Source organism: Erpetoichthys calabaricus, chromosome 16 (assembly GCF_900747795.2).
Source record: "Erpetoichthys calabaricus chromosome 16, fErpCal1.3, whole genome shotgun sequence".
NCBI classification, from domain to species: domain Eukaryota; kingdom Metazoa; phylum Chordata; class Cladistia; order Polypteriformes; family Polypteridae; genus Erpetoichthys; species Erpetoichthys calabaricus.
The window spans coordinates 50168951-50192973 of NC_041409.2; the positions used below are offsets into that span (position 1 = coordinate 50168951).

The 24023-nt window shown below is 39.7% G+C and overlaps 1 protein-coding gene across 1 annotated transcript in view; it reads right to left on the bottom strand.

Annotated features, from left to right (window-relative positions):
- Positions 1-24023, bottom strand: part of stard9 (StAR-related lipid transfer (START) domain containing 9) — a 248461-nt gene that overhangs the window by 115313 nt on the left and 109125 nt on the right. Inside the window, exons 4-7 of the mRNA XM_051919739.1 lie at positions 18402-18518; positions 9579-9611; positions 9428-9489; positions 9139-9251 (exon numbers count right to left, since the gene is read on the bottom strand). Coding sequence (XP_051775699.1) covers positions 9139-9251; positions 9428-9489; positions 9579-9611; positions 18402-18518 — 325 coding nt within the window. The remainder of the gene's footprint in view (positions 1-9138; positions 9252-9427; positions 9490-9578; positions 9612-18401; positions 18519-24023) is intronic.

The window sequence follows — 24023 nt, forward strand, 5'->3', positions numbered from 1 at the left end:
GTTAAAAAGCAGGTGCTGCAAGGTTATAATTGATGTACGGTTAATAAAAGGATCAAAAGCATAGGAGTTTTTTATGCCTTCGATCAAAAGCGTAGGAGTTTCTTATGCCTTCCTTTCGATTTTGCGTAGTTAAAACATTTTAAAGGAGCAGTCATTCTTACTGGAAGGTTCGCCTGGACACGATTTACGCCTTACACGCGAGTGTAAATCAGTATTATAATCGTAACGCGTTCGTTGTTTAAAAAGTTTCACAGCTCCTATTTAAAGCTGCGTGGAACGTTCAGATGATTTTTTAGCGTGTTATTTTTTCACTGTATTAATTTAAAGATATTGCGGTTACTAAATAAAACAAATTTTAACGTTTGATGTTTTTGACTTTGCACATATTGCAATCTGCAGGATTAGTGCTGGTTGAGTAGGAGATTAAACATTTTCAATCTTAAAACATTTTTATTTTTTTCCCAATTGCAATCTACAGGATTAGTGCTGGTTGAGTAGGAGATTAAACATTTTCAATCTTAAAACATTTTTATTTTTTCCCAAACAGACACTATCAGTGGCAGGCCCTAAAAAGATAGGTGAAAAAACTCTCCTTAGTCTTAAGCATCTGTGATCATTTACTTCAAACACAAGATATGCTGAAGGGGTCTTACACCAATAGACTCTTGGAGGAAAACAACAGTTTTCCTCTAAATAGTGCTCTTTATTTTACTGCATGGTAATGTAATAGTAAAGTAATGCAAAGATCAAACACAAAGTATTTAAAACATAAATTCAATTATATGCAAAAATACAAATATACTGTACTCACTGAGCAACATACTCAGAACACCTGTACACCTGCTTATGCATGCAATTACCTAATCTGCCAATCATGTGGCATTTAAAACATAAATTCAATTATATGCAAAAATACAAATATACTGTACTCACTGAGCAACATACTCAGAACACCTGTACACCTGCTTATGCATGCAATTACCTAATCTGCCAATCATGTGGCAGCAGCTCAATGCCTAAAATAACACCAACATAGGTCAGGTCTTTTAGTTAGTGTTCACATCAAACACCAGAATGGAGGAAAAAATGTGATGTCAGTGATTTTGGCCATGGTAGAACAGGAGTTTTGCTTCCTGATATTACTTAAACTGTGTGATGCAGTCATGTCAACAAGGACCAGAATCTCAAAGGAATGTTTCCAACATCTTGTGGAATCCTTGCCACAAACAACTTAGGCTGTTTTGAGAGCAAAAGGACACTCTACTCATTGTGGCATCATACCTAGCCAGGATGCCTGGAAGGGCCGAGAGAGGGACTATACCTCCCCCGGACCACTAGAGAGCAGCTGCCCTGGTTAGTATGGGGGCCATGGGAACCGAGCTTGGAAGCTCAACTCTATTGGGGCCTGCCTGCACCCACTACTCAGGGCGCCAGAGTCGGGAGGAGGAGGACAAAGCCGCCCTGGGAGGAGTGGAGGAAAAGAAGTGTGTGTTTTGGGTTTTTTCTTTGGTGGTGTTTTTGGGGACTGTGTAGGGCCAGTGGGGCACGGGGAAGACGTGTCCCACAGCTGAAGAAAATAAATTCTTTTGTGTATTTTGCTTGTGCCTCTGGTGTCAGTCTGTGTTGGGTCGGCACCAATAAAGCGCCTCTTATCACACCATTTATTAGGAAAGTGGTCCTAAGAATCCACTCAGCTAGTATACTGCACAGGTCAAAGGCTTAATGGCAAGAGGAGAAAAAAAAATCATCAAAATATGAATCAGAAGGAGAAACAGCACTTGAGTTTTGTGTGGTCAGACAACGTCAATATGATTAGGCCACAAGAACAAAATAGAACTCTTACATCAAAGCAAGCAGTACCATACAGTTTCTGATGTGAGAAATGAATAGGAAAAAAATGATAGCTTTATACCAGTGCCGTTAAACAGCTAAAAATATAGGTGAAAGTTTCCTCCATTCTGAAAATTATAAAATTAGAAACAGTATTCCATCAGTTTATCTTTGCATACACATCCTGCTAGCATTTGCATATCAGCCCAACACTTTGTCCACTCATACACACACCCAGACTAAACCAAATTTGGGTCGCCAATCAACAAACACCCATTATTATTTATAAAGCACTTTTTCAATCTTAATAACTTTTCCAAGTCTAGGTCTACAAACTAACATTTTTTTGAACACAGGTGTAAGGCAACTTTCTGAAGTTCATACAGTTTATCAAAGGAAGGAATTAAACTTGCTAACTAGGGGTTTAGAGATTTTTTCTTTTGCTGCTACACCACATAGGATTACAAGGAGAAAGATCTGCTCAGACAAAGGAAGAACATGAAAAATTCACATATTTGTGCCAGGATGCAAACCCCTGATACTGCATCACTCATCACTTCACCACCCTTTAAAATATGTAAAACATGAAATAAATGGTATATACCTATAGAAAAATCAGAACCGAGCTGATTTAGAAAGACTGACAAAAAACATCATGCAGTCACGGAGACACGTAAATATAATGTGAATGCTTTCATGTGAAAGGCTCTATAGGAAATAACAATAAACTCAGAGATTTCAGTTCTTCACCAGTGTAGCAGGACTGATCCGAATTTCAAGTGCTTTCCCAAATGTTGCATAAACCAACCTATGGTGTAAAAAACAGCTAAAATAATCAAAATCATCCCATAGGGAACCACAGGGTTAGGAATCATAAGCAGGAAAAGACCTGACATTCATCAGGACAAAATGTGGAGGGCAGCAAGCTATCCTCTACCACCAAGTCTCTGCCCAATAGTGTGAGGGTTCAGTAAGATTGACCTCATGGCTCTAAATGAAAACAAAGTTCTGGGGCTACCACTAACCCTTGTGCCAATTCGGACAGCAACCTTTAAATTCATTCACATTCAGACACAACGCAGTTCTCCTTAAATACAGGAGTGTTTGAAGAGTGCAGCTACAGCTTGAGTCACAAGGAAGCAGCAGCTGAATGTTTGTTCTGTTGCCTGTGTGTGTGTGTGCATGTGAGCCAAGCATAACGGTCTGACCTGCTTTATGTCAGGCGCTCAAGCAGGCAGGGGTCCTCTGCAACATAAACAAGTCTGTGAAAGTATACGGTACATCCGCCCAGCAGTGGTGACAACTTGGGAGGCTTGAGCTTTCTTGAAAAACACAACATAAGTTAATCACTCCATCCATCCTGTTTGGAGTCTATTCTGGCACCATGGAGCGCTAGAGCACTAACAACCCTAGATGAGCAGCCAGTCCAATGCAGGGCACACACCTGCACTCACAGAGGGTCAATTTAAGATCACATTCTCAAACTCGCCTCACTAAGTTCAGGATTGCAGAGGAGCACAGCTTATCCTAGCAGCACTGGCACAAGCAGGAAACAGCAATAGATATTTCTATTATACCCAAGGCAACACAGGATCAGTTTGGAGTCACCATTAAACTAACAGGCACATCCTTTTTTTTGGTTTGTGGGAGAAAACTGGCATACCTGGAGAAAACCTTCATGGATAACAAACATGCACACTCCATACATGCAACTATAAGGGTGGAATTTAGGCCCAATCTGGTGGCACTGACCCACATAAATCTTTTCTATTTATTATGTAAAAAAATCCTTTGATGAGACAAGACTTTTTGGAAGATTGATTTTTAGAAGTCCCGCGAGACAAAACGTTTGCCTTGAGATTTGTTCATGCCACGCCCTCCTCTCAAACATTTTCAAACAAGACTACGGTCCTCTCACCTCTCATTCATGTGAATGCTTTTGTCAGACACACCTCCTGCACTCTCAGCTCTTATAAATAATGTTTTCCTCACTTTAAGTTCCCAATTAAAGAAGATGTATTATGTCCAAATCTTATTGAAGAATTCCATCACGAAGGGTTATCAACAGAAGAAATGAGTACACGGGCAATCCTAGCACCGAGAAACAAGGAAGACAAACGAATTAACGGCAAAAATGTCAATCGGTTACTCAGCAAATTGGTTAAATGTGTATCAATAGACTATGCTGAAACAACTTACAATATCCCGAACAGTATCTACAACCATTAACACCGTCCGGTCTTCCACCGCATGAATTACTGTAGAAAGAAGGATGTATCCAAGAAAGGTAATGTAGTACATCTCCCGTGGATAACATTAGACAACAAAGGCGATCTTGATATGCCATTTGTATTAAAACGTTAACTGTTTCCTTTTAGAATAGCTTTTGCAAAGACAATTAACAAATCTCAGAGAGAAACATTCAAAAAAGTCATTTTATTTAATAGAGAAAAATAAATGAAATCCAATCACAGGCAGTTATACATTGCATTGATGCATATGTAACAATTCCCATGAAAGTAAAGATCTGTTTAAATTGTACATCTGCATCCCCATACGTGAGCAGCAGAACCGCAAAGAGGCTAGCATGTAGCACAGGCCCAGGGGTTGGTGAGCGAAGCGAGCAGGGGGGAAAGACCCCTAGTATTTAAATAAAGAAAGCACATCTTTTTCTTTTTATTATTGGAAGAAAGTTGAAGGGGTGACATGTCAAACTGTCCCCTCATTTTGAGGTGCTCATTGTTGGGATGCCACATGGGGCCTGCTCACTGATTTGCTGCTCCTACCTGCATGGTACATCTATGTGGGAGATGTGAACCCAGGGACAGGATGCAGGCCTGAAGGTACAGAGTGATGAGCCCTTTATCAGCAGTGAACACACTTATCTACTGGCCTCTCCCACAATAATGCTGCCATTCTTATATCCAGTTTAGAAGCGGGCAGGGCAGTGTTTCTTCGACCACCTTGTCCATATTTTTATCTCTTTACTGCATATTTAAAAAAATGTTTTTCTATGACTTTTTTGTTCTATTTTCCTTTCCAAGTTTAAATCAGTTCAGATGTCAACATGGGAGAAGTATAAATGGCAAAAAAAAACAGCACTTGCCAAGTGGTAACATTCACAGCAGATTTATTTTCTCCAGCTGCATTTTGAGTAAACTGAACTAAGCAGAGAGTGTATAGCATTAAGCTCTGTAAACTGCAACAATTTAGTTAACACATCAGTCACAGCAACCAGCAGCTGTTGTCCAGTTATTTTTCCTTAAAAATTACAGCACTTGTATTCATTGACATATTTCTATAGATCACACATGAATACAGTGAAATAACTGATTGCTAATAATAAACTAGTTATGCTTGATCAAAACAAATTCAACACAATTAAAATATGTTGAATGCATGCATTTGAAGGTCCTTATTTATCAAGTGTCTCAGAATTACTCCTAGAAGTTGCATTAAAAGTTGGACTAATTTTTCTTACCCCAAGGTAGGCTGTGAGACATGTTTATGAAGTATCCTACTCCCACTCCTAGCAAGGAGTAAGAAGCCGCATTTCAGAATGGACATGTTACGATTTTACAGCAGCCCGAGATGCAAAGTGGTACTCAGGATGATGTTTGTAGTTTCCTTGGAAATCATGTTGACATTTTGTAGTTTTCTGACATGTTACGGCTTCAACACAAAGATAACAATAATAAAAGAAGTACATACAAGAACATACTGTAATAAGGTAGGATATTGAGCGAAGCTACATGTAATTGTCACTTTGCAACAACATAAAGAATAATACTGTAAGCATGTAATTGTCACTTTGCAACAACATAAAGAATAATACAGTACTGTAACAAACGCCTAAATGGAAAGTCTGAGACTCACACACTTAATGAGAGTAAAGTCCAAAATCGGACATGTTTGTTTAACAATGAATGCTTCAGGGATTGTTCCTGCCTTGCACTCTATGCTTGCTGGGATAGGCTACAGCTTCTACGCATCCCTAGTCACAGATAAAGTGGGCTTACAAAATGGATAGATGGATGGATGATCCACAGCCATACATTCAGAAGATTCACCAGCACCCAAAAATGGCCTCATAAAGTAACAGTTATACTGAAACAAGCCATGGCACTGTTTCTGAAGTCACGTTTACTCGTCCAGTGTCCCGATCATCTTCCATTGCCCCATGATACCCCTTATTTTCTGTGAGGTTCTATTCATCTAATGCCACGGAAGTCTCCGCCTGTCTTGTTGAACCTTCCCTGGTTTGTAAAATGTAACACAAATGTTCCAGGGGTTTTTGGAATTCAGAGCTTAGTGTACTTATGTGACATGTCGGTGCCAATCATCCATCTTCATGATAATATGCTGGCTACTACAGTACAGTTTACACCCATGACCACCTGTGTGTTGGTATGGTGATATTGCTTGTGATTTCATGTATGTGTACTTGTCCATACTTAAGATAAGGATCTTCATGTGCATTCCAGTTTGCCTGAGTGCTGATGAGGAAATGTATGAATCTGCGTATTAATTTACATGTTGTAAGGCTATTTGATGTTTGGTGCAAAATTTGAGAAATGGTTTGTTGTGACATACTCATATCGTTTTTATTGCAAAGATACATACATTCTAGACATTACCTTACCAGCATATTAACTTTGTCTGACAGCACCTGGCTTCTCTATATTGATATAGCGACCATGTAACGTAAATGATTTGCTACTAATATTATTCCATCTCTGTCAAATCGATATCTTTTTCTGAGTTTGTTGTTGTCCAGCATTTCTAAAACATTTTGCCTTTTCTGGGAAGTGCATGCTGAACATCTTCTGGCAGAACAAATCACAAGCTCTCCTAAATACTGGTGAAGTCAGAAGCAGCTTCCTAAATTTGGAAAATTGATAAAATGCTTTTACTCACACTCCTAAGAGCAGAACCAAAGTGGAGAGTGTGCTGTGACTGCTGTGTGTTCACAGTGGTGAGCTAAGATTTCCCCTTGGAGTTAATAAAGTATCTATCTATCTATCTATCTATCTATCTATCTATCTATCTATCTATCTATCTATCTATCTATCTATCTATCTATCTATCTATCTATCTATCTATCTATCTATCTATCTATCTATCTATCTATCTATCTATCTATCTATCTATCCTGGCCAAAAAAAAAGTCGCCACCAACAAAAAAGGTCACACACTGTAATATTTCATTGGACCACCTTTAGCTTTGATTACGGCACGCATTCGCTGTGGCATTGTTTCGATAAGCTTCTGCAATGTCACAAGATTTACTTCCATCCAGTGTTGCATTAATTTTTCACCAAGATCTTGCATGATGGGTGCATCACTTCATCTGCCTCTCTTCTTACCCTGATGTGCCCATCACTCTGGAACAGGGTAAATCTGGACTCATCAGACCACATGACCTTCTTCCATTGCTCCAGAGTCGAATCTTTATGCTCCCTAGCAAATTGAAGCCTTTTTTTTCCAGTTTGCCTCACTGATTAGTGGTTTTCTTACGACTACACAGCTGTTCAGTCCCAATCACTTGAGTTCCCTTCGCATTGTGCGTGTGGAAATGCTCTTACTTTCACTATTAAACATAGACCTGAGTTCTGCTGTTGTTTTTCTTCGATTTGATTTCACCAAACGTTTAAGTGATCGCCGATCACGATCATTCAGGATTGTTTTCCGGCCACATTTCTTCCTCGAAGACGATGGGTCCCCACTATCCTTCCAGTTTTTAATAATGTGTTGGACAGTTCTTAACCCAATTTTAGTAGTTTCTGCAATCTCCTAACATGTTTTCTCTGCTTGATGCATGCCAATGATTTGACCCTTCTCAAACAGACTAACATCTTTTCCACGACCACGCTTTGGTGTCACTGAATAAAAAGGTGGATGTAAACTTGAAAACTGACAATTAAGTTTCAGAATTTCCATAAGCCATAGCTGACTCTAATTAACTAGCATGTTTGTACTGGAAGGAGTGAGTACTCATAACACATACCAAACATACCAAAACACAATGCTTTTTATTGGAATTGGAAAAAACACTTTTATTCTAAATTTGCATGAGTTAGGGTTCTGCTCCTTAATCACCTTCATCAACTCTCTCAGTGCAAAATGACCTGGTCAACTAAAATATCATTGAATCAGTTTAGAGAAGCAGAAACGCATTACAGAGGTGCAAATGTGCCTGCCTGTTACAATAGGATATGAGGGGTCCCTCTTTTTTTCACAAAATATTGGAAAAATGTGAATTGGTAATATAGGCATGTGAAGTGTCAATTAATACTATTTTGAGGTTACTAATCATTAATATAATAATATTTATATTTAATTCTTTAACGGTGGTCCTAGCCTTTTAACAGAACGTTAAAAATGACAAATTTCAAACATAAGCGTGTAGTGTTTGATTTAGACCATTTCACGGTCAGTGATTATGAATCTGATGTTATTTTTGTTCCTTTACTAGGAATCTAGCCCTCTTTGGACCTCAGAGGGTGAAAATGACATTTCTATTACAGGCAAGAATATATAGACATTTTTTTACATTAAACCCGATGCACACTTTTTAATATTTCAATTATTTGACACAACTATTATTGCTTATGATGTACTTCTACCTCATTACATTTCTTAGAAACACCCCAAAGTAACTGAAATTTTTATTTCTGCAATTTAGAAAGGGGAACCTTTCTGATCACTTTCATAATATTTATTTTTACATTTAAAGAAAGGGTTTTAACATAGCAGACCCTAGTGTATTTTTGTTGCAGCCTTTATTTTTTTTTGAAGTATGAGTACATATTAAAGACCGCCATAACTGTTAAACAAGAAAATTTCTCAAAAACAACTGCCGCACTGAATTTAGGTTAATTGTATTTCATGTGGAAAACCGATGACCCTCTAGGGGATCACGTTGAAATCACCCCCCTTTTAAAGGCCTGATTATAAATAACACGAAATTTCACAGAGCCAGGAAATCCCCCCCCCCCCCCAACAGATGGTTAAAGAATTTTCCTCTTTTTTTTCTTTTTCTAAAGTAGGCTTCATCGGTTCCAAAGAGATGATGTCACTTCCTCAGAGCAGCTCCTGCTTTCTCAAAGATCCAAAAGAAAGAAAGAAAGCCGGCAAGCCTCTCCACGCCGATTCTGAAATGAGGCAAGCACTCCTTGCCCAGTCTGCCAAGTGTTTTTGGCCTCACTCATAGCAGATGTCCAGGACTATGATATTAAATGACTTTTTACAATATTCAGCTAAACATTTAAAACTAATAGGCTCGACAACATCTGTCCATGAACTGACCTTGAACGTAGGGCCCCTTCTCAGGATGCTCTCGAACTCGAAGGGTGAAGGGTTTTTTCCTGTCAGGACTCCTCAGAAGGTCACGCACTTTCTCATTGTAGATCTCCAGAAAGCTGTCAGAATAAAAGAAGGTTGGAGAGTTGGATTGTAAAAGGAGAATGTTATGACTTGACAGCAATAGGGGACACGGCCAGCAGAATGTCAGGCATGAAAAAACAGGAGACAGTCTGGTGGGCCACGTTAACAAATTTCAGGGCCACATAACAAAACCTGCAAAAAGAGTGCTTACCTGACTTCTATTCTGCAAGAATTCTGGCCTTCAGAAAAATCACTGGACCTTGAAAACAGTGCCTGAGTGGAACCAAATAAAAAAAATTACATTTATTTTATTTTAACAATAAATGCATCACTAATTGGTAAGATCAACAATACAAAATTACCTCACAAATCCTTGGAGTCAGTCCCACAGACGCCTGGAAAAAAAAGAATTCATTGAATTATTTTAAACTGTTTTACATGACTTTCATTTTCCTGAGTAATCCTGGCAGCAAAGGCCAAAAACTATCCTTGGAAGTGATATAATTTTATCACAGAGCACCCGAACACGTACAGGGGTAACTTGATGCTCTGCAAGAATGTCTTTGGAATATGGAAGGAAACCAGTGTAAAATCCCATGAACATGAGGAGAGCTACTGTATGCACATCAAAGGCCCATTAGGCAGGAATAATTTTGACAGGAAAAAGACATTAAAGCCACAATTGAAACTGTGGCCTGTCAAGAGTGGTACTGTAATGTGCACTCACTGGGCAACTTATCAGGAACACCTGTATGCCTGCTTATCTATGCAATTATTTAATCAGCCAATCACGTGGCAGCAGCAAAATGCATAAAATCATGCAGGCACAGGTCAGGACCTTTATTTTATGTTCACATCAAACACTGGCATGATTGTTGGTGCCAGACGGGTTGGTTTGAGGATTTCTATAACTGAAGATCTCCTAGGATTTTCACACACAACATTCTCTAGTGTGGTGCCAGTGAGCGGCATGTTGTCAACGGAAAAGCCTTGCTGATGAGACAGGTTAGAGGAGAATGGCCAGACTGGATCAAGCTGACAGGAAGGCTATGGTAACTCACATAAACAATCTTTGTACAGCTGTGGTGAGCAAAAGCATCTCACAACATGTCAAACTTTGAGGCACATAAGGCACAACACCTGAAGACCAAGTCAAGTTTCACTCCTGTCAGACAAAAACAAGAAAGCTGTGGCTGCAGTGGGCATAGGATCACCAAATCTGGAGAGCTGAAGGTCAGAAAAAAGGTAGCCTGGTCTGATGAATCTCAATTTCTGCTGAGGCACACAGATGGTAGGGTCAACAGCGTTAATCCATGCTCCCAACCTGCCTTGTGTCAACAGTCGAGGCTGACAGTGGTTGTGTTGGAGAATGTTTTCTTGACACACTGCAATACTTATAAATCACTGCTTGAATGTCATGGCCTGTTTGAGATGAGAATTGTTGCTGATCATGTGTATCCTTTCAGGGCCACAATTTACCCATCTTCTAAAGACTACTCCCAGCATGATGATACACCATATCACAAAGCAAATGTCATCTCAAACTGGTTTCATGAACATGACAGTGAGTTCAGTGCTCTTCAGTGGCCTTTCCAGTCACCATATTTGAATCTGGTAGAACATCTTTGGGATGTGGTAAAACAGGAGATTCGAACCATGAATGTGCAAACATTGTCAACATGAACCAGAATCTTAAAGGAATGTTTTCATCATCTTGTGGAGTCCATGCCTTGAGGACTGGAGGCTGTCTTGACAGCTAGAGTAGGTCCTACCCAGTATTAGTCAAGTGGTCCTAAATATTTGCTCAGTGAATATACAGTATGTTTGGGTGAACTGTGATAAAATGGCATGCCCTATAGGGTAGTGGTTTTACAGCATCTAGGTATTGTGTGTGTGCGTGGAGGTGGCATGTTCTCTCTGTGTCTTTGTGGGTTCTCATCGCGGTGCTCTGGGTATGTGAGTTAATTAATATAATGTCTCTGTGAGTATAGGTATATATGCTAAAATGGGCTTATACCTCATCCAGAGACATTTACTGTTTTGCACCTAATGCTGCTGGGATAGGCTGTGGCCTCAGCAAACTTGAATTGTATCGTGTAAATTTAAACATTTCCCATTACATTATGTAACAAATGTCAGTCAATTGTATTTCACAGGCTTGCATGCTACACGTTTGCCCCACCATGCCCAGTGTTAGTGGAAAATATGAAGCTACTCAGCAGTATAGACTTGCAGAGAGGATGTGTTTTAAATTAAAAGGTTCAGCCTGAACCAAAGCAGTTTTGATGAAGGAAGTGTGGCCATTGTGTGCTGTTCCTCTCACACATATGGTGTGTTTGTGCCCAGTTCGTCACATTCTCTTTCTGGGGCCGGCCTTCCTGTTATTCTGTTTTGTTTGTTTCTTTATAAAAACCAACATTCCCTTTACTACAGTTAGCCTGCTCACTGAAAAACTGAATGTACACACTAGCAGTACCAAGTATAATGAACAAACCGAACCAACCTTTCTTTTCACACAGTGCATTTCTCAAATGTTCACAATGCCAGGCAGGATAAAGGGTAACAAGGGGATTAAACACACAACTATACGGTGGGTGAACCACACCTACGGTGACACTGGGGCTGAGTATACAGTAAAAGCCACTTTGCCAAATGGAAAAACCCCACAGTTAACAAACCTACTGAAGACATGGCGTCAGTGGCTTTCTCCACCAGTAAGGACTGGCCGTTTATTTTGTTAAAATTTGCTGCAGCTGCTGCCCAAAACTGTGAGAAGCTCTGCTCTTGGGCAGCCTCCTTATGAACATAACATGACAGAAATACATGAAAGAGAGTGCAAGTGCTTGTAGAGGAAAACACTGTATACCCGAGTGACTGATCGGCAAATGACTGGAATAGAAATGCATGTCTAGAGTGGGCAAAGTGGGCTGATGGTGACTGACTGAAGCCCACACACCAATACTTAAACGTGTGGGCCATATTGGCCAACTCTATGAAAGGTACCATATACCAAATAATTCTTCACTTACACAAATACAGTACATTCATTAATGTCAGGATTATTTTATTCAAAGTTACATTAAAAGCACCATTTTTTCCATTTTTGCCACCACCAGGGACAAAACCAGCAATCTTGTGTTTTTCAGATGAGAACTGATTATGTGATGCTTACTACTGAACACCCCTGCAAGGCAATATAGTCATATTGCACTGTAGTACAGTTATTTCCATAACTGTAGGACTTGAGTCCTACCAGGCAGGGACCAAGCTGGCAGCCTTATGGTTGCAAATCAGCTTCTTAGTCCCTCAGTGGACCCAGTGCCTATCCACTAAAACAAAGAAAGACCTCTTCTAGGGTTACAGGATCATTATTGTCACATCTATTGCATAAAGCACCTCCTGCAGTCCAGTATAGTCTGTCCGTCTCCAGATTGCTACAAAGTGTGCACTGACAGGTGAAATGGCACACAATAAAGTCCGTCTTGGGCATCGCATCAGCAAGCCCAGGCTGTAATCAGAATATAAGTTTAATATGTCACTGTGCTCTGTGCAAATATTTTAAATCTGCTTTTCTTTTCTTTCTACTCACATGCACAGCTGAGCCAGATTTAGTACAGGGGCCCAGCATTTAGAACTGCTAGGCAAAGCATAGGACAAGACAGGTAAAGGCAGCTGGGGGAACGTGCAGTCAGACTGACAACAGCTGTATACTATTTTTTGTCTGTCAGAGTCAGCATGACATTGGATCTTCATTTCCTTGTTTGGAATTGCATTATTCACCTAAGTGGGGGCCTGCACATGGAGAAAACAGTATAAAGCCTTGGAACATTGCCCGGCACACCTTTGAAGCCGAAGGACGGATGGGAAATACCGTCATCCAATCCGGAAAATCCTTCCAATGCAGTCACGAAAATGGCGACGAGGATGGGATTGTGGATAAATTAATAACCGTATCATATTTATAATGTATCGTATATTTAAAGAAAGCTAAGTTATTTCTCTTATGTGATTTCTTACTGCCGTATCACTAAGGGAGGAGTATCACCTTTTTATATTGTATCTAAATAGTTTCAGGTTATGTAACATGTAGCAATTAAAAAAGAACTTATTCCAACAAGGGAACTAGCGCTCCCTGCTGGATAGACATGCTTCATGCCACCAACGCTTCTGCCTACAGTATGGCTTTTAAACATGAAGTGAAAAAGATAATCAAGGAGGCCTACTGTTGTCCAGCATGACATTTGCCATTTTCTTTCTGCTAAAAGCACGCCTTTTATGGTTTCTGGCTAGGCCTGCCTTGCCAAGAATGTTCTATTTTTTATTTTCTTTGTATTCTAGATTTGGGAAAGCTAAAAAAAAAATATTTCTCAGTCTGTGTGCATGCAGCATTATGTAGTGCCCATTAAGTCAGGTGATTCTGTATGTTCTCTCAATGTCTAATCTTGTTTAATTATCTAATTGTCTCCACGTCCTCAAGATATGTAGGATTTTGACTCCATTACATTTAAAATTAAAATAAAATAAAATTAATCCAACAATCCATTACTAAAACCTCTTAGTCCAGCTGAGGGTCACTATAGGTTGTGTCTATCTCAATAGCATCTTATGCAAGGCAGGAACCAACCCCGGATGGGATGCCACTGTACCATAGGGCCCACTGTTGCACACACCTAAACACATTAATTTCCTTTAAAAATGAGTTGCCTTACCTGCAATGCCCAGTTTGCCACTTCTACATTACAGTGCTTCTCAAAATATATCCAAGTTTAAACTGAACACTCAGACCTTTTCATTAACTAACCTGTCAAGAGGGCCTTATCCTGATCACGGGTTGCTGCCTGTACACTGTGATCAGGAGATGTTGTGCCCGGGTGTAAAATCAGAAAGGGTATTCAAAACTGGTAGATGAAAGGGTAGAACAGAAACAGGCAAAATCTGAGGGTCAGGCTATCGGTCAAAATGCTATGAGGAAACCAAATAATAAAATCCAAAACAAACACCAGAAACAAGCAAAAGTGTTAACATTAAAGTCTTCTTGGAAGAGTGTCCTCTCTAAAGAATGATTACAATATGAGGTAAGGAAGCCAAGGATGTTTCGGGATTCCCTCGGCCATTTAAAAAGTGAGACACAATACGTCATATGACTGGCATTATGCAAAGCAGTGGTAAACAGCATCGCCATGCCATACAAGGTGACTATCGCAAAATGGCCATACAAAATTCAAAAACAAAATATTGCTGTCAGAATTATATAATAATAATTATAAAAAATACAAACAATAATAAAAATAAGTTAAACAAAATCCAAAATGAAATGCACAAGACCTCAGATACCAAAAACACAAATTTATCACTATTTTATAATCTATCTGATCTATTCAGTGGCCCATAATGAGTCCATGGTGGTCATTAAAATCACTACCTTGTAATTTTATAGCACCATTCATAATGAACACCATTCCAATATGCATTGCAGGTACAATTTTTCAAAAAAAGTTTATGGTGGAGAATGAGGAAGCTTAAAAGCTTGAAATACATAATGTATAAAATGTATTTATACGGTATTCAATCCCCTTGAAAGTCATCCTAATGTTCTGCATAACCAATGATTTGTACACATATTTATCCATTAAGTATTTTTAATGTGAACTCTTATCTTGTAACAATACATTTCCAAATTCCAAACAAAGCGTTTTCTGTAGATATTTAACTAAAGAAGAAAACTCCAAAGTTAGATTTTTTCAAGTCCCGTGAGATGAGACTTTGGCCATGACAGTTTTTCAAGTCACGCCCTCCTCTCAACCATATTCAAACACGCCCATGGTCCTCTCACCTCTCATTTGTGTGAATGCTTTTGACAGACACAGTTCTTAGTTCTTATACTCTCAGCTCTTATAAATTTTTACATTTTCCTCATTTTAAGTTTCCAATTAAAGAAGACGTATCATGTCCAAATCTTATTAAAGAATTTTATCACGAAGTGTTATCTACAGAAAAAATCAGTACACGAGCAATCCTAGCATCGAGAAACAGTAAAGTCAACTGAATTAATGCCAAAAATGCCGATCAGTTACACAGCAAATTGGTTAAATGCGTATCAATAGACTATGCTGAAACGGTGGTGATTGTGAGGAAGATGAAAACATCAACTTACAATATCCGGAAGAATATCTACAACCCTTAACACCGTCCGGTCTTCCACCGCACTAATTACTGTAGAAAGGTAATGTAGTACATCTTCCGCGGATAACTTAAGACAACGAAGGAGATCTTGATATGCCGTTCGTATTAAAACATTATCAGTTTTCCTTTAGAATAGCCTTTGCAAAGACAATTAACAAATCTCAGAGCCAAACATTCGAAAAAGTTGTTTTATTTAATAGAGAGAAAGAATCTAAATTCGATCACAGGTAGTTATACGTTGTATTGTCACGATGAAAGTCCAAAAATAGAATCAAAATTCAATGCGATATTGATGAAAATGTAATTAAAAAATGTTTTTACTGAAATTTTACAGTAAAAGTGTAAGTTTAAAAAGTATTTGCGAGTTAATTTCAAAATCAAACAGAACGAAATTGTATTATGCAGCATGAAACATAATTTACTTTCAAATTATTACGTTTTACTATTTTTTAATATGGTTAATTAATTGCTGTAATGTAAAATACTTAGTTCTATTATGCATATGTAACAATTCCCATGAAAATAACAATCTGTTTAAATTGTACATCCGCATCCCCATATGCAAGCAGCAGAACCGCAAACAGGCTAGCGCATAGCGCAGGCCCGGGGGTTGGCAAGCAGGGGGCAAAGCCCCCTAGTTTAACTAAAAGAGAAACCTCCAAAGTTAGAGTATCTATAAGTATTTAAACCTCTGTGCTTTGGCAGCTCCAGGTTTACACAAATGACAAAATGTATCTCAAACAACACAAAGGTGAGTCATTTGACAGTCATAATTAAATATAATGAGGTACTACTGTACATATGAGTTCTTTCTGTCTCTATGGATATACTGTATAAAGCTCCCTTTGTAAGGCCATAGACTTTGTTGCACAATCACTGTAAAAGTAAAGACAAAGGAGCATTCTGGTAATATAAAAAACAAAGTCATTGAAATGCACAAGGCAGGAAATAGCTACAAAAAATATCGAAGAGTTTGAATGTCCTGTTAAGCACTGCTGGATCCAATATCAGATAGTGGAAGTTTCATCACAGCACCCAGACTCTTACTAGAACAGGCCATCGAACAAAACTAAACTGGTGAGAGAGGCCACTAACAATCCAGTCATCACTCTCAGAAGTCTGCAGTGCTCTTTGGCTGAAACTGGAGTGAAGATTCAGGATTCTACAATTTCAAAAACTCTCCATAAAATAGGCCTCTACAGGAGGGTAACAAGAAAGAACCATTCCTTAAGAAGGTCCACATAAAAGCACATATGGCATTTGCTACATATGGTATTTGTTATTTGTTACAAAGCATGAGAAAGACCTATTAAAGGATTGGGGAGAAGATATTATGGTCAGATGAGGCCAAAACAGAACTTTTTGGCCAGACTTCAAAAAGGAATGTGTGGCATAAAACTAACACTGCCCAAGCCTCAAGTAACATCATACCTACGGGGAAATATGGTGGTGGCAGCATCAGGCTATGGGGATGCTTTTCATGTGCTGGGACTGGGAATCTTGTCAGAGCTGAAGGGATAATGGATGGACACAAATGGTGCACAATATTGTGGGAGAATTTGTTCTAATCTGCTATGTACCTACTGTGGCTCAGGAGAAGATTTGTTTTTCAACACAGCAACGACCCAAAATGACACTGGAATGGCTCAAAAACAGAGGGGTGAATGTTTTGGAATGGCCAAGTCAAAGCCCTGATTTTAACCCTATTGAGAATCTGTGACACTATTTCAAAACTGCTGTTCAAAGGTACCAGCCACCAACCTAGAGGATCTCTAGAAATTCTGAGTAGAAGAATGTGGAAGAATCCCTCCTGAACAATGTGCAAAATTAGGACATACTTACATACCCAAAAGAATGAAGGCTGTTATTACAGCAAAAGTGTTCAATAAAATCTGAATGTGTAGGCCTTGAATACTCATGCAAACACAAACTTTTTGACTTTTTCTTTTTCAGTTAACTATCTACAGAAAATTGTTTATTTTGACTTTGGAAATGTATTGTTACAGCATGAGAGTCAACAATAAAAATACTGAATGGATTAATATGTGTACATATTTTTTATGTATTTTGTCTTGCAGAAAATTATGATGACTTTCAAGGGGATTAAATACTTTGGCGTGCCACTTTTCATAATTTAACATTAATATTACTTGTATATAAGATTTATAGAATCCTTAATGACACATTTGGAGTACAACGAAATTTATACTTGCATGTACTCAACATACAACACATTTCCACTCATATATATAAAATATAGGGTTTTTAGGTAGAGGTGGAATTAATATATAAATGTAGTCAGACCCTCGTGCCTGAGGAACATCTTAGGCTTTAAAACAGCAGGAAATATGGGGAAGAAATCTTAGCATAGATAAAGAACATTGTGAGGAACCCTGAGGCAGTCCCATTCCTTCCACCCAAAACTGCTGTTTAAATTCAATAGAGGCTGGAAGGCAACAATAATTTATGAAGCAACATCCAAGTGCGACTCTTCGGAGCCCTTGGAAGCATCTTGTCCTGGCTGGAGAAGCCATTGCAAAGACTGGAGAGTCTTACTCTTGTGTATTATACCCTTGCTTTTCCTTTTGTACTGGAATTAAATGAGGCTGTACCATTTTTCACTATATATCTATATATATATATACTACGGTGGGCTGGTGCCCTGCCCGGGGTTTGTTTCCTGCCTTGCGCCCTGTGTTGGCTGGGATTGGCTCCAGCACACCCCCATGTCCCTGTGGTTAGGATATAGCGGGTTGGATAGTGGATGGATATAGATATTATATTTTTTATATATATATATATATATATATATATATATATATACCTATACTGTATCCATGTGTGTGTATCAATGTGTACTTAAATGTCCAATGTCTTAACCACAAGACCATACTGACTACACATTAATACCGAAGAGAAATGATGGCATGTATTCAAGTGAAATGAACTGAAGAGCATATTCCTTCCCACATAATGCGAGCAGCCCACTTCTTTGTCCTCACCGGTGTCCCCATCATAGTGTAGGTCTTCCCTGAACCCGTCTGTCCATATGCAAACAAGCACACATTGTAGCCTTTGGCCGCCCCTGACAGCACTATCGTGCCCAGATCCTGGAACACCTAGGTGAGAAAAGAAACAAAGAGTAAATTAGAATCTCTGAAAATTATTATCTTAATCCCGCTAAGTAATTTTAAATGTCTTCACTGGGCAGTAGAGGCTTGCCCGGCCAAGGTCTGACCTTCTACCTTTGTGTTTTGAGGCTGCTGTTCCTTCGGGACACAGCAGCAGTACGCCCCCCCCCCCCACACACACACATACACACACACTTAAGAAGCCTGATAACAAGTTGAAGGACTGAGAGGGGAAGCCGAGCCTGCCAGGCCTCAATTGTTTCCTGGGGAAGTGTATTTGAACAAATCAGGAAAGAAAGTTCACATGTAGACCCAACCATGTCTGTATGTCGCTGTGTAGTGCTGTAGGCCTGCTTTATTAATACCACTCGTAGTAAAAAGTTTCATTACTCACCATAAGGTTCAGTTTGCCAGCTTCTGTACTAATTATCTTTAAAGAGTATCACTATTTATAAAGGCGGCACGGTGGCGCAGTGGGTAGCGCTGCTGCCTCGCAGTTGGGAGACCTGGGTTTGCTTCCCGGGTCCTCCCTGCGTGGAGTGTGCATGTTCTCCCCGTGTCTGCGTGAGTTTCCTCCCACAGTCCAAAGACATGGTGGATTGGCGATTCTAAATTGGCCCTAGTCTATGCTTGGTGGGTATGTTTGTGTGTGTCCTGCGGTGGGTTGGCACCCTGCCTGGGATTGGTTCCTGCCTTATGCCCTGTGTTGGCTGGGATTGGCTCCAGCAGACCCCCATGACCCTGTGTTCGGATTCAGCGGATTGGAAAATGGATGGATGGATGGACTATTTATAAAAATGTGATTTCCACCTATACTGCACAAGTAAATGTAAGATGTAAAACTGATTTGTATTAAAATTCCCCTTTGCCAGACAAGGCTAGCCTCACAAAGGCTGCAGATGACCACTGTAAGTAATGTTCCGATTAAGTTTAGTTTAATTTTATTCAATTCATTTACTCAGTATAGGCTCAGAATGCAAGTTCCCAACTATAATGCTTGACACTTTTTCCTTTTTGTTACTGGAAAAGCTAAAGCTGCACCACCCTAAACACTAGCAATGGACAGACCCATTATGACAGCCTGAGTAAACCATGAATTCTGCTCTGTACCAGGAATATTCATAAGAAGAACGTCCAGTTTGTCCACCCATGAGCTGTAGCTGAAGCATAATTAGGGCATGGAGCAAGAAAATGATTCAAAATTGAAAAGTGTGATCATATTGTAATGACTGACAAGAATCAAAATGAAACTTTTGGACTGTCCTACTTAAAAGTCCTAACCGCCAACCCTTATAGATGACGTGGCAGGACAAGAAACATGCAATTCAATCTCAAAAACCTACCATACCATTTTCTAAGCCTGATTAACCCTGAGCAGGACTGTGAGGGTCTTGCAGCCTATCCACACAAGTACAGGGCACAAGGCAGGAACAATCATGTGGGAGGGGCATGCCAGCCTGTCACAGGAGAACACATAGACACACACATACACACACACTCACACTTGGGCCAATTTAGCGCCACCAATCCGCCTAACCTAGATGTTCTTTAATTTTGAAGTTTATTTTAGACATAAGTTTGAGTTGAACTTCATCCATATTGATCTGATAATCTGATATTAAATTATAGGAATGTGTCCAACAGGGTTCTTTTGACCTTTTTAGAAATGCAACTTATACTTTTAACCTGTATATGTATCCCTACAATAAGCATGGCAGAAATATTAAAACAAGAGAAATAGGGTACAGAAGAAAGGACATATTTACTTTGCTATAAAATACAGCTTTCACTCCTCATATACAGGGAGATTTACTCGAAAGAGGCCCTGAATATTCTGTTGTAACTCCCATTAGGATGAAGCAATCTGAAGCAAACAAATATGCTATACACCTTGACGTATGTGTAATCAATTGCATTACATGCGTTCCATGTTCCTGAACGTATCGGTAAGCGTCTCTGGGGGAATAGCAGCAATTTTACGTTGGATGTTTTCCTTCAAATCTCCCACAGTGCGAGGTTTGTTCCTTTATACTTTTCCTTTGAGCAGACCCTAAAGGAAGAAGTCTGGTGGTGTCAGATCTGGTGACCGTGGTGGCCAAAGCCCCTTTGAAATGACCCTGTTGCCAAAGAAGGACTCCATTTCTGCCATGCTCCTTGCCGATGTGTGACACGTTGCTCCATCTTGCCCAATAGGTTTGCAATATGAAGATGCACCGCTCAATACTGTAACACCACCATCCTGATGAAAAGTCGAGTGACTGAGTAAAGGGGTATGAGTGGTATGCACACAGAAGTTGCAAATGAAGGTTAAATGTTAAGACGGCTGTCCAGCGCCTACCTCATCGCTCTGATGCAGGGTATCCCGGCTTGTTCGTAGCTCCATATGCTGAGGAGCACATTGCATGTTGTTTTGTTCAGATTGTTTCATCCTAGCGAGAGTTATTACAGAATATTCAGGGGGCTCTTTGGAGTGAATCTCCCTGTACATTGCAGTATTGTACATACAAATACAGTACAGCTGAAGAGAAGCCATTAGAATAGTGCAATTACGATTTGTATTTCCATCTTTCGTCGGAGAGGAGGTTTTGTTCTTGGCACAGGTTCGACTTCAAATCTGTACCAGTGCAGCTTTGCCTTATACTGTATACTTTAAGTACCATGGAGGACAAATGAGCATCCTGACCAGGATGGAGACTGAGTTCCTGTCCTGGCCAGGACACCTTAATGAAAGGATTACAGCAGAAGAGACGCAACTTGGCTGGAACACCCTATAATCATTGTCTTGCCTGTGACTTAACTGTAATAAATAGACTGGGTAACCATGGAGCAGTTCATGCCCCCACGGTGTTCCTCAAGGCTGATTCCAATCAAGACACCCGCAATGTTGCATGGAAATTGAAGTGCAGAAACATAGCTCTGACAGGGGAGGACAATACTGGTTTCCATGTGACCTGGAAGTGCTCTCAAAATGCAGTGTGGTGACACCAGAAGCAGTCCCGGGTCTTACTTGAAAAGGAGCCTGACTCTCACATCGGACATTCTGTGAGTCGGGAGGCAGCAGGCAACACTCTTGAAGGAAGGAAGGAGGAAGAAATCGATCTTATTTGTAATTTTGTAATTCATCTTTTGACAGGTGATTGTTGGAAATGTGGAAATCTTTTATTTGAACCCAGAATTGTGTTGGGCTTTACTGTGTCTGAGGTTTAGGGTTCAGTGGCGCACCCTTATTGTTATAGTAGACACACTTTTACCACTTTAACTCATTCAATGAACTATCTTTGTGTTTTACGGACAAATGCCATTTTTGGATTAGGCTCTCTAAACCCATTCTGCCTTCTTCAGTCAGACTGAAACAGTGCACCTGTTTCAACCATTAAACTTCATTTACAGCCCTTCTGCTTTGTTTAGTTAAACAGCTGCATGTATGTGAAACACAAGTAAGCAAACCCATGCTCACAAATGACAATTTCACATAATTATTTTTCAGCACTGGTTACAAAGAAACACAGCAGCTAACAGTGACATAACCACTTACTAAATGGAAGGGGGCATTTACCTTTCACACAGAGTCAGGTTGTATACCATAACTTTGTTCATCTAATAAAAGAAAATAATTTAAAAACGAGCATACGATTTAATAACTCAGGTGCCCTTTACCTGATAATAGACGTTCGTTAAAGACCTCAAAACATCTTGCAATAAGGAAGGAAATCAGGAAGGGGCAAATACTTTTTCACAGCATTATGTAAGAGAGCCATGGTGCCTTCTATAATGGGCACCTGCTCTGCTACCACTGAAAATTACCATGAATAGACAGTGCCAGCTTATTACCAATTTCTTTCTTTCCTTCCAAGTACAATGAGAGACCTTCAAACCCGACTATTTAAAGACAGTGAGAGCCTCCTGCTGATGACGATTTCGGTGTCAGTCCCAGAGCCCTCAGACACAACTGCGGCTCTGTTCACTTTTGCTGAATGTATATTATTCCCCTCTTACAGCAGAGTCCTGAATACACAATTCAAAGGACTCCGATGCCAAATGCACCCAGTGAGGTCTTTGTGTCTGGGGACCATTAATCCAGAAGCTTAAGTCTGTAATTGACATCTCTGTTTGAAGCAGCGGCTCACTATAATCACAGGCTCTTTCATATCACTCCTTGTTAAGGACTTCGCAAAGCCAGCCAACTGAGCAACTGGACTGGCTTTCGGAGGCTCGTGAGGTGGGTCTCTGCATTCGGCCCATTGATCTGCGCCTGTCGCCCTCACACCCACAGCACAAGTGGCTCGTATAAAGTGTGTCACTGTAAAGCAAGAGCTGAAAATAATGATCAAGTCCCATCCAACAGAGGATAAGGTTAGGACAGGCAATGTGGCCCATTTTGGTACAGAGGAGTTACATAACACATCACAAACCTGTGTGGACCACGTTTGTGGAACAATGCCATGCTCTCTCACTATAAAACTCCCCATATCCTAAGTGTTTTATAGAACACCCACCCTTCTAGCATTCACTGTTTTCAATTCTTGCTGTTATTATAAGAATCTGCAAAGGATAGAAACCAAGCTGGTGGTTGGCAAAAATACATGGGGAGTTAGGCAGAGGCCAGTAAAAGGTTAAATGGCTCACTGCAATAACACACCTCTAAATCATATAAAATCTGACTTTCTAGCTTTTGTTTTGTTTTTTTTTGATGACAAAATGTGAACAATGAGCCAGAGCACTGTGTAGGCCTACTGGTAAAAGAAAAGCAATTTCAATGTAATTTTCAAAAATGAGCAGGGCTATAAAAAACACACCTGTAACAAACGTTTAAACGCTAACTAAATAGTCCACTGGCATCACCAGTGCTACCTAGCTAGAACAATTAGCACCAAAAAAGATGTGCCTCCAGCTTTCTAAAGCTCCAAAAATCAATTTATTTGGATAACATTCTTCCAAGCAATGACAGCCACAGTTACAATGTCTTGTGGCGGGGAAAGAACCTGCCCCACCAGTGATCTTTAGGTAAGAAGAATAAAAAGATGTGACCCTGAAGGTGGATATGATTTTGAAACAAAAGGAAACTTCTCTAATTTACAAAAACAATGGTAACAGAGAGGGTAAAAACTTAAGTGGGTATGCCCTTGCACTGCATCAAAAAAACAGAGAATTAAACCACAATCAACCCCAATGCTTTTTTGCTCTGCTGATGTTCTTTGCTTATTGTCTGACTCACCAGTCACATCTACACGCCTTGCATTTTTAACACGTCTAATGTAATTTATAAGCTCTTGCAGCTTCTAGACTTTCATTTAATTGTTAGTTACAGGTCATTTGTAATGTGTTTAAATAAAAACGGTAATTTTTCTAACATTTTCATATTAAAAGAAGATTTTTTAATGCAAAAATTACTTTATGCTTTTGCATATTATATAGGGGGCAACACGGTGGCGCAGTGGGTAGTGCTGCTGCCTCGCAGTTACGAGACCCGGGTTCGCTTCCCAGGTCCTCCCT